Source organism: Sturnus vulgaris, chromosome Z (genome assembly GCF_052056855.1).
Source record: "Sturnus vulgaris isolate bStuVul1 chromosome Z, bStuVul1.hap1, whole genome shotgun sequence".
Classification (NCBI taxonomy): Eukaryota; Metazoa; Chordata; class Aves; order Passeriformes; family Sturnidae; genus Sturnus; species Sturnus vulgaris.
The window spans coordinates 73214590-73225786 of NC_142283.1; the positions used below are offsets into that span (position 1 = coordinate 73214590).

At 59.6% G+C, this 11197-nt stretch overlaps 1 protein-coding gene across 1 annotated transcript; it reads right to left on the reverse strand.

Moving 5' to 3' along the window:
- Positions 1 to 544: 544 nt before the first annotated feature.
- Positions 545 to 10899, reverse strand: PHF24 (PHD finger protein 24). The gene is made up of 8 exons (XM_014886045.2): positions 10498 to 10899; positions 5229 to 5601; positions 3943 to 4128; positions 3408 to 3486; positions 3100 to 3302; positions 2642 to 2808; positions 2334 to 2435; positions 545 to 2228 (listed from the first exon to the last, which is right to left on the reverse strand). The coding sequence occupies exons 2-8, from the start codon at positions 5595 to 5597 to the stop codon at positions 2132 to 2134; spliced, it is 1203 nt and encodes a 400-aa protein (XP_014741531.1). The 5' UTR covers positions 5598 to 5601; positions 10498 to 10899; the 3' UTR covers positions 545 to 2131.
- Between the last annotated feature and the right edge of the window lie 298 nt (positions 10900 to 11197).

An 11197-nucleotide genomic window follows, 5' to 3' on the forward strand; every position in this document is an offset into this window, starting at 1 on the left:
AATGAGTCCCCTTTACTGGCAGACTGGTTCCCATAGGCCATGTGCTGCCAGCAATGGCTGCAGCTTTTCCTGGGAGCTCTGTGGATGTGATCAGCTGGAGCATCCCAGCCATGAGGATGACTCTCCTGGGAAACCTGGGTGTCTCTGAGAGGTTATTTTGCTGCAGACAGCCTGTTTCCAGCATCCGGCTGTCTCCAGTGCTCAGTGCCCTGTTCTTATCATCCAGTGCCTCTGAAGGCGGGGAGCACACTCATCCCAGTGGAGAGGTGTCCCTTTCACTGCAGTGTTTGGAGCGGTTCCATGATCAACCAGGCACTTTCCTTTCTATCTTCTTTCCTGCAGCACCCCGAGTTTGCTGGGTCCTGGGTGTACATGCTGGCTGCCCACTGTCACTGCTGTGGGACACTTTGGGGACAGGAGGCCAAGCTTGCCTGATGGGACAGTGACCTGAGTCCGGGGTGGGATTTTAAACAATAGGAATCTGTGGGTGCCCAGAATTGCCCACAGAGAAGTCAGAAGTCCTGTAAGCACACCAGACAGAGGATAGCTGGACACAGCTGTTTAATGAATGTATTTCAGTACAGATAGGGAGTTGCAACCCATGCATCCACGGCCGCCTCCTCGCCATGGCTCTGGCCACATCTCGGACCTGGCATCCGAAATATCCCCATTGGCGCTCTGGCCACATCTCGGACCTGGCATCCAAAATATCCCCATTGGCCTGGCATGCCAGGGTGGTAGAGGAAGATGTCGTGGCACTGGTGCGCCTCCTGGTCTTGCAGTGGGAGAGACCCTGGAGAGGGGAACTGTGCCCTGGCTGGGGGAAGGGGGCTGACTGGGATGATGCCCACAGGGCATCGGGGATGGAGGTGAGGGAGTTGCTGTAAGTGCACCCCTGGTCTGTGCACACCCCGGGGCCTCCTGGCTGAGCCACAGCATACCAGGCAAGGAGAGGCTGAGGGCACTGCAGGGAAGGGATTAGAGGGGCAGGAGCAGCTGCTGGGGCTGCCATGGGACCTGGGCATCCCAAACCCTGGCATGTTTGGGGCAAGATTTCTGAGCTTCCTGCTCCTTCATCTGTGGGCTGAGTGCCCATCTAGTTATCTACCTTAGGGCTGCCAACGGGCCCAGTGAATGCCTCATCCCTGCAGCTGACATCTGGGGGGACTCTGGGCTCTGCCTCCTCCTCCTTACCACAAGCACTAATGCTCCCAGCGAGGCAAGGCTGTCCACTTGATGGGGTGGGTAGAGAGCGAGACTGAACAGGGTTGGTATGGGACTGGAATGGCAAGCAAATGAAGAGCATCCCTTGGAACCAGGGGTACAGGAGGGGATTGGGGATGCAGGGGAGTGCTGCTGGCAGGATCAGATGCATAGGGGGATTTCCCTACATCTGACCTTGCCTTCCCATCCCTCTGATGCTTTCTGTTACCAGTGCTTCTTCCTACACCATCGCTGTTGGCATTAAATAGTCGGTTGCCAGCAGGGAAGGGTTGAGCCATGCCAGGGAATGGTCTCCCAGACACATCCACGAGCTACTGGGCTCCAACTCCTGTTGGAGTAGGACAGGGATGTGAGAGACCCTGAAGAGAGTCAGCCACATCCCCTGAGGATCCACCATGCTGATGAGCTGAGACACTGCTTGCCGCAGACCCATGGGTGCTGCCTGTGGCATGCAGGGGCTCAGCCGTGCTGCCCCATGGTGCTGTGGGGGGCTGGGGGCACACGGGTGCGCTGGGTTCTGCTGTCACCCCACAAGCACCCAGGGCAGACCCTGCTCTGCCTGCAGGTCCCTGGGTGCTGTGGGGATCATGGGGGCAGCATGTTCCCTGCCCATGGTGACCCTGGGCACAGGACCCTTCCCCACCGTGGTCCCTGCAGGCCGTGGGGGACACGCCCTGCCCCGCCCTGCTTCCCCCCACCAATCAGAGACCCGAGAGCCGCTCCCGCTCCCTCAGCCAATCAGAGCCCGGCGCCCATCCTCTTCACAGCCAATCTAAGGGGGAGGCGGGGCAGAGGGCAGCACGGCCGCTTCCCCGGCAGCCAATCAGCGCCCGGCTGTGCCCGCGGGGGAGGGCGGGGCAGGTCCCCATGGCGGGCGTGGCACCGCGCCCTCGAGGCGCGGCCGGCTCTAGGCGAGAGGCTGCAGGTGCAGGGCTGCGCTGTTGGGGCGCGCGGCCAGGATGTAGGCGACGTTCTCCCGCAGGAATCCGGGCCAGTCGATGCTCCTGCAGGCAGACGTGGGCTCGTTGGACGCCCTGGCAACACTGCTCCGCCAGGGTCTCCCCGCAAAACGGGGATGTCCACCACCCCCCTAAGCATCCCTGCCTCACCTGGTCTCCTCCTGCTTTGTGGCTGGCAGGATCTTCTCCGGGCTCTTGCCATTCCTGCTGCTAGCAGGGCTGCCCTCTGATATGGGCCCCACATGGCTGATGCTGTGGCGGGAAGGAGGATGCTCTTCATCCCCGCTCCATGCACCCCAAAAGGTGGTGGTGGGGGAAGAGGATGCACAGGGCTGAGGGGCCATGGTGGGGGAGGTGGTGGGCAGGGGGTGCAGCCATCCGTGTGCTGAGCCCCTTTGGTAGGTGTTGGGAGTCCCAGCTGGGATATCACCCCTACACCAGGGTGGGCATCCCCTCACCTGACATTGCAGGACAGCATCTCCTTTTGGTGCTTGCGGAACCAGGTGTGCCGGGCCTGGCGGCACTCACCCTCCCCGATGAAGCCGTCGTTGTCCTGGTCCAGGGCCAGGAAAGCTGCCCGTGCCCGCTCTCGCTCCTTGGGTGTCAGCAGCCGCAGAAGGGCATTCTAGGGGGTCAGAGAAGCGAAGGAGTGGAGCACTCATCCCATGGGAGTCTCCCTCCTTATATTCCCAAAGCTGTAGGGGTCTCCATCCTGAGTGCCATGGGAGTCAGCCCCAGGTGCCACAGCCATGGTCGTCAACTGTAAGAGCCAGCTTTGGGTGCCATGACCATGACCGTGGCTCTGGGTGTTGGACCCAGATGCCATTGCCACAGCTGGTGGCCATGGTAGCCAGCCCTAGGTGCTGTGACCATGTGTGACAGCCATGGGAGCAAGCCCTGGATGCCATAACCATACCTGTGGCCGTATCTTCTGCAGCAGCTGGATGGACTCGTGGGAGAGGAAGTCCTGCCACTCAATGTGCCCCTTCTTGTCGGGGTCCAAGGCGTTGAACTGCAGGGCTGCCTGCTCCTCCTTTGCCTCAGGCATGGTCTTCTCGAACTGCTGCTTGTGCACTTGGTGTTTGTAGTGCAGGAAGTCATCTAGGGTCAGGCAGCTCTCTGCAGGGGACAGATTGGCTGTGCTGTGCCCAGGAAGGAGGGGGGGCCCACCTCCCCAGCTGCTTCCCACAGCCATCTGAGACCTGCCGCATGGGGGGTACACACCTGGAATGATCTTGCAGTTCTTCAGGGTCTCCATCAGGCTGTACATCTCTTCCTCTGTCAGCAACAGATTGAGGTTGTCCTGGGGTGGGGGGCAGAGAGGAGCCATGAGGCAAAGACATGGGGTGGAGGGAGCACAACTCAGTATGGCAGCACCGGTATCCCTTGAAAACGTGTGGGTGGGGACTCCCAGAGAGATGTTGTGCAGTGTCACCCAAGGGTGCTGCAGTGGTATGGCTCCACAGCCTTGTTTAACCATTCCAGCCCATGCATCTCATGTGCCCATGGTGTCACATCCCCTACCAAGGTCCTGGGGAACGGGCTGCCGGAGTGGGGAGGTGGCAAAGGGCCACTATCCCCTGTGTCTGGTGACCCCATCAGGTTAAGGTGGGTGGTGGGAACTGGAGAGCAGCATGTCCCCCACTGCCCCAGACCAGGCTGTGAGGTGGGGCCCTGCTCATGTCCATGTGGGGCACAGTTCCCTGGGGAGCACCCAGCACCCAGCAGCAGCCTGGTGTCCCCCAGTGCAGGCACTCACGCAGTAGTAGCAGCTCCAGCCCGTCTCAGTGTGCGCCGTCTCTGTCACCTCCACGGCGCTGTCCTTCTGCAGGTAACCCATGCGGCGCAGGCAGCCGTCGTGATACACCCGGTGGCAGATGCGGCAGGGGAAGAGGCTCTCGGCTGTCCACACCTCGCAGATCTCACACATCTCGTCATTCACTATCTGGGGAGGGACGGGCAGATGCTCAGCAGAGCAGTGTGGGCAGGGGATTGGCTTCTCGATCTAGGCGGTATATTGCAGATAGGGGTGGATGCTGAGGGGCAGAGAGGACTGGAAGATGGGAATGTGTAGGGCTGGAATAGGGAAGAGGTAGTCGTAAGGGACGTGGCTGGTCAAGTTAGAGGAGGGTGAGTGTGTTTGTGGGGATGAATGGGTGGATGGGTCTGGCTATAGGGTCAGTGGGGCTATGGAGTCATAGGTTCTCTGCAGAGTGGTATGTGTGGGTGACCGGACTGTAGGGCTATACATTGGCTGGTCTTTAGTGTTGTAAGTTTTGTTGAATAAGGTGTAAGGTTTTCCCACACATTTCCAATTCCAAAGAGATACTTACCTGGGTATGTTATCTGGGTAATGCCCTGAGGTAATTTAGGCTCAGGGCATGGTTGGACACTGGAACAGGTTCCCCAGGGCAGTGGTCACAGTACCAAGCCTGGACAATATTCTCAGGTACATGGTATGATTGTTGGGGTGTCCTGTGCGTGGCCAGGAGTTGGACTTCAGTGATCCTTCCAGTTCAGGATATTCTATGTCTTTACAGTGCTATATAAGGCTGTAGGTGAGCTGGGGTTTAGCTTGTTGGGTGGGTGGCTGTATGGGTAAGGTTGTGGGTATGGGTGGGTGGGTTGTAGGATTGAGGGCATGGGTGGATAAACTGTTGGGTTGTAGATGGGCAGGGATATAGGGGCTGCAGATATGGAGGGATGGCTTGAGTTGCAGGCTGGTTGACTGTAGGTGAAATAACATGTAGGTCAAATTATCCTCTCTTCCCCAGACCTAGAGCTGCCTGTGTGCAGCGGTAACTTCTCCTTTTCAAGAAACCCCAGGGTACCTCCAGGGCACATCTGAACAGTTGTGCCCCCTTCCCAGTGTGGCACCTCCACCTGCCCAGCCTGGCCAGGGACACCCTACCCGACTGAGCCAGCTCCGTAGGGCTTTGCGAGGCTGTCACTGCCTGGCAGACACTCAGGTGCTTGTACAGTCCTGTACACCTCCAGCCCTGTCCCCATCCCTCCCACCCTGGCTCCGTGGTTCCATCAGCTCACCTGCTCCCTCTGCTCCAGGCTGATGTCCGGGGGCTCATCATCGTGGAGCTCCCTCTTGGGCCGGATGAAGGCTGGTGGCGTGAACCTGTTGGCCCGGTCAAACTCCTCTGGCTCCACGCCCCGGCCATCCCTCAGCCGCTCCCAGGCTGCCTTGCTGGCACTGCTCTCCTCCGGCTGGGAAGGTCCTGCCAACGCCTCCTCGTCTCCCTCCTGCACCTCCTGCTCCAGCGTCCCCTGGCGTGCGGTCCCCGCCTCCGCCCGACGCCGTGTCGATGGCTGCTCCCGCAGCCCATCCTTGAAGGCTGACACGGCCAAGCTGACCTTCTGCACCCTCTCCACCGTCTGCCTCCTGGACATCAGCACCCCCATGGCTCTGCGGTGGGAAGGAAGGTGCTATGTCCCTGACTCCCAAAAGGATGTCCCAGCGGTTTTCCCCCAGCTGCGTGAGGAGCAGCTCAGGGCAGGGAGAAATGGGGTCTTTGTGACAAACTGACACTGGGGTAGTGATAGTGGCTGTGGAGAGATGGATTCCTGGCCATGGAGGGTCTGAGGAGGTGGGAGAGTGGGACAGAAGGCAGGGAGATGGTTTGGGGGTGCCTCCCCACCCTTGCTCTACAGACTCCAGCTTAACAAGAAACAAGAAAGACATCCAGGCCTTTTCCATGCCAGATCAGTAAAACCCAGAGGGACTAGGACCAGCTGTAACCCTTCTCCTTGCGTGCGTCTCCTTTCTGCCGTGAAGACAGCCTCTGTGGCCAGTCAAGAGTGAAAGATGTCCTCCCTGCAGCTGTACCCAGGACTAGGTCATAGCAGGTCTGGTGCTGACCCCTTACCTTCCTTAAATTCCTCTTCACTCAGCTGCCTTCCTTGCACTCATATGCTTGTGTGTGCGCTGCTGCTGTGATCATTGGGCATCCTGCATCCTGCAAGGACCCATGTGGGGAGGCTGGGCCAGCCGCAGGAAGACGATGAGGGTGCAAGAGGGAAGGGGAGCAATGTACGAGACAGGGGCACATGGGTGCCAAGAAGGATGTTTGGCTTCAGTACCAAGGGAAGATCACCTAAAGATAAAGTGAGGAGGCCAAGAGCAGCAGCAATAACTTGGACTCTGTCCCACTGGGTGTCAGCTGAAGCTGGGGAGAAGCAGAATTTGGCCTCCAGCATTGTGGTGCACAGCACCACCCCACATGGGTCCAAGGGCTTCCCTCTTGCCATGTTGGGGTTGCATTCTGGAAGATGCTGCCCTGGGAAGTGGTGGAATCACCGTCTCAGGAAGCGTTTAAAAACTGCGTAGACATGACACTTAGGGACATGGTTTAGTGGTGGCATTGGCAGTGTTGGGTTAATGGTTGGAGTCGATGATCTTAGAGGTCTTTTCCAGCCTTAATTATTCTCTAATTCTATGCTGCAGCAAAGAGACACTTCCAGCTGATGCCCAGGGACCAGGAGGCAAAGCAGGGAGATTGAAGCAGCATCTCCCGCCCCGCCAGCCTCAGCAGGGAAGTCCCCAGGTAGCGGGATAATTAGCAGCACGCGTGCACACCGCCGGGATCTCACTGCCTGCGGGAGGACTCGACACCGCGGGCACTGCTGTGGCAGGGAGCCTGGTCAGGGTAATTACAGGTACCCCGCAGCAGCAGGGCCGAGCGGAGCGGAGCAGAGCATGCTGGCGGGCGGCAAACACCACTGCGTGCACACGCATGTGATTTCCCAGCCTCTCCCCACCACCGCGGGACCATCTGCCTGCAGATTCCCACGCGCTGAGCCGGGTATGCAACACGTGTGGGCCCCGTCCTGCGCGTGGGGGTCCCAGCAGCGTGCGTGTGTGTGGGCTGGGGTATTTGCACCTGTTGGCCGCAGTGCCTGGCTCGGAGCTGGTGCTGATTCTTCAGCTCCCGGGGCTTTGCAAAGGTGGGAGCGGGGCAGAGCTGGAGGCACGTGTCCAAACCACAGCAACAGCATCTCTGCGGCTGTGCCAGTGGGAAGGAAAACACCTGGGTGTTTCTACCTCCTCGCCGCGCCACCACCCTCTGCCTGGCTGGCTCAGGATCACGTCTGCCGTGGTCAGGATCAGCTCTGCTGCTGGGCAGCATTGCAGCTCTGCCTGCGAGCGAGAGAGTCGGAGAAGTCACAGGGAAATCCCCCCAAGATCTGCCTTTGTAGGTCCCTGCACCACCGAGCATTGGCCAGATCCAAGTCTACTCCTGCCCGAGGTCTGGGTAGAAGCGAGGAGGAGAGGGTCCAGAGGGGCTAGGCTCACAGAGAAGAGTGAAAAGAGGTGTGTGGCCTACAGCACGCCGGTCTCCCTGGTACCTACACTGCTGTTCCCTCATCCCAGAATGCTGGCAGCTTCTCCCCACGGTGCTGCTGAGCTCTGGGTGCCCCAACCTCAGCCACTCTGCAGCCGCTCTGGGCAATAGAAGGGTGCCTTTATGCTGTGTTCCCTCCCAAGTCTTGTTTCCCTGGGTGTTCGTTCATGTCATAGTTAACCACCTGCACTGCACTGCTGCTGCAAGATCCCATCCCACCTCCCTGTTTCCTGTCCTTTCCCAAGCTACCCTGAGTGCCTTCTGCCACTGTCTACTGTGTGCCTGGAGCCTGGACAGTGTCACTTCTACTATGACTTGTGTCTATTCTCAGCTCTGGTGGCCTCCCTGCCCCTGCTAGTGCTGCACAGCTGGACCTTGCTTGCACATCCAGGGCTGAATGGCTTAATCCTGAACTCAGTCTCCAGACTTTCCACAGGCCCCATTGCTCCCCAGACACCCTAAACTTAATCTCCAGATCCCTTTTTGCCTGTGCCCCATGCCCTACCTGACCTGGGTTTGTGGGGTGGGACTTCACCCTCACACAGAACCTGAGATGACTTGGGGTCCTGCCAGACGTCAGGAGTCTCCCTTCTCCTGGAGAGGGAGGACGAGGGGCAGTCTTGCCTCATAGCAGCCCGAGCAGCCCCTGCGTCCCCACATGTCCTTGGGGGGAGGTGTCTCCAGTGCTATTTGTGTCCACCCCCCGAGGCAAACAGAACCACCACCTGTCTCACTGTGACCGAAGAGGTGCGGGGGCCTCGACCTTGCTGCCAGGCTGCACCGTGAGGCTATTTTTAGGTCGCCCCCACAGAGGAGCTAAATCTGGGCACAGGCAGGAGCTGCCTGCAAACACCCGGCTCCAGCGAGCCCTGCCAGCACCGGGGGCTGTCACAGTGGGTGGTGGGAAACTTCTCAAGCCCTTCCCTCCCCTTCTCTTGCCCCCAGCCCCCTGCACCCCTGCCCTGATCCTTGGGCAACACATGTTCCCTTCACTCTTCTCTTTTGGATTTGCTCCTTGCTGCTTCATTCCTGCAGCAAAACACTGAGCCAGAAAGCACTTCATCCTCTTAGTACCCATGGACACATCTTTCCCTCTCTGCGTGGGGGAAACTGAGGCATGGAAGCAAGGCTGGTGCAGCTGGAGTGAGAATTAAGCCTGTGTTAGGTGGGAATAGGGAGAGAGCTGGTGGCTAGCATGGAGGCACCCCGGGAGAAGGAAACAGGGCAGAGCATCCAGATGCAAACAGAGCCAGTGGTCCCTGCATGGCCGCAAAATCTCTGTGCCATGGCAGAGCACACATGACTTGTGCTGGGTTTATGGGGTGCCAGGTTAGGGGTGGGTGCGGAGCAGCGAGTGACACACAGGTGGGCGTAGCACGGCACGGCTGGGGCGGTGTGGTGGCTGGGAGCACAGGATGGATGTGTCGGGGAGCAGTGCAGGGGGGGTGTGTTTGTTAGGACTGGATGTGTTACGGGGTGGATGAGGTGCGAGGGGTGGCTGTGTTTTGGGGTGGATGTGCTACGGTGAGGCTGGCAGTGCAGGGCGGGTGCTACGGCCCACGGAGGGTGTTGCAGAGGCTGTGGGCAGGGGGTGGGTGGTGGCTTTGGGTGCAGGGATGTTGCAGCAGCTGCAGGAGCGGGGTGGGGTCTGTGGCAGCTGGGGGTGTGGGATGGGTGCTTCTTGGGGCTGTGAGTCCAGGGTGAGCTGTTTGTGTTGTGGCTTGGGGAAATGGGGATGTGGAGCCACACGGTCCGTAGGACTGACTGTTACCTGCTCCACAGTGTGTCCTCAGTGAAAGGCCCTGCCAGCAAATGAAGGGTCAGAGGGTGCTTGGGCTGGAACACCCTTGAGCAGGGTCCACAGCACCCACTCTCCAGGGGATGCGTCAGGGGTGTGCGTGCAGCTGAACCCCCTCATGTTCCAGGAGCAGGCTCCGTCATTTGGGGGAAAAGATGCACCTGGTCCCCACAGGCTGCCGGGGGCCAGGCCTCCTCCCTGCCCTCACCAGGCTGCTGGGTGTTTTGTCCTGCACTGCTGAGCATTACTTCAAGCAGCACTGGGGACCCTGGGGGCAGAGGGGTGGGGTACCAACAGGGAGGAGAACCCTGGGACCTCAGAGCCCATGGCAGCCTGGTCCCAGGGTTCGGTCCGAAGGGCGTGAAGCAGGGCTGGGAGGAGCTGTCATAGCTCTGCCATGGCTCTGGCACAGCTCTGCACACCCTGCCAGTTGCTGCCTGCCTAGGGTGAGTGGGACCAAGCTGCGAAGGCAGCAGGCTCTGCTAAGGGGGCATTGCATTCCAGCGCCTTGAGCTGGCTGCAGGCGGCCACGGGGGTCTGGCAGCATCCCCTTGTCCCCTCTCCTGGACAGATAGCACATGCCAGAACTGTGGCACTGCTGGCACTGCTGCTGCGAGGTGATCCATTTGCCATGGGGCAGGGAGGTCCGTGGCTGATGGTACCCTCCCACCCTCTGCAGGGCTGTGGGAGTCCAGTGGGGATGTGGGGCGGGGGGAGGGCTGTGTCCCAGTCCTGGGGACACCAAGCCGGTGGCTGTTCTCCCTGCCGGATCAGGTTGCCCGTCCTGCCGCGCTATGACAGATTTTATAGGTGTGTCGCACTCTTTCATCTCCCAGAGGGGGATGAAAATGCCGTGACAGCAGAGTCCCTTCCTCTGCAGCAAACACAGCTCCTGCCCAGCTCTGCACTTCTCCTTCTCTTCTCCCTCCCCAGCCCCTCTCCCCAGTACCCACATAAGGACCCCAATACCTGGGCAGGACCCTCTCACTCCATCCTAATCCCTTCTCCCAGGCATCCCATCCCAGGAGCTCTAGTAACCCTTCCTGGCACCAGGATCCTGGGGACACTGAGGGAACCCACCGAAGGGTGACACAATGTGTGGACAGCCCATGCTACGCACCCAGCAAAGCACCCACAATGGCAAAAAAAACCCCCCACTTACCAGGGTGAGGGTCGGTCTGGGAACACGAACCCTAGACAGCAGTCCACACGATGTCCATCGCCGCTGCCTCTGGCCACGAGCCCCTCTCCAGCCGCGGGTGCTCACCGCATGCCGTGCCCCGCGTGCAAATCCCTGTCAGGGGATGGAGCGGCGAGGGTGGTACCCGGGAAGCCAGAGCCCTGCACTTGCTGCCGGAGGATGCAGGAGGCAGCGAGATGCTGCGAGCGGATGCCTGTGTCTAGCACACACACACACACACACACACACACGCACACACACACACACACACACACTCGCAGAGGAAGCAGGGAGCTTGTGACTGGGGCTGAGCAGATGCAGCCTGGTTTGCTGTCCCTGTACCAATTGCTGCTCGAGCCGTGTTAAAAAGCTCTCCGAGAAACTAAGATTTTTTTTAACCGGGCTGACGTGTGCTGGAAGATACCAATGAAAGCTTTCCCTGCATCTCCTTTGGCCCCCTGGGTTGCACCGCCTTTCTCAGAAAAAAACCTCAAGGATTACAGAGGTGGGACTGCATCCAAGGATAAGCAAAGGTCTCATCTGCCCCCGCTGCGGGGTCTTCCCCAGACCAGAGTGTTCCAGTCACAGGCTACCTGCACCTGCTTTAACCCCATGCCTGCTGGTCAGTGTTGCAGGCAGGCTGTCCTTACCACACTCTGGCGCAGCAGGGGCACGGTGGCTG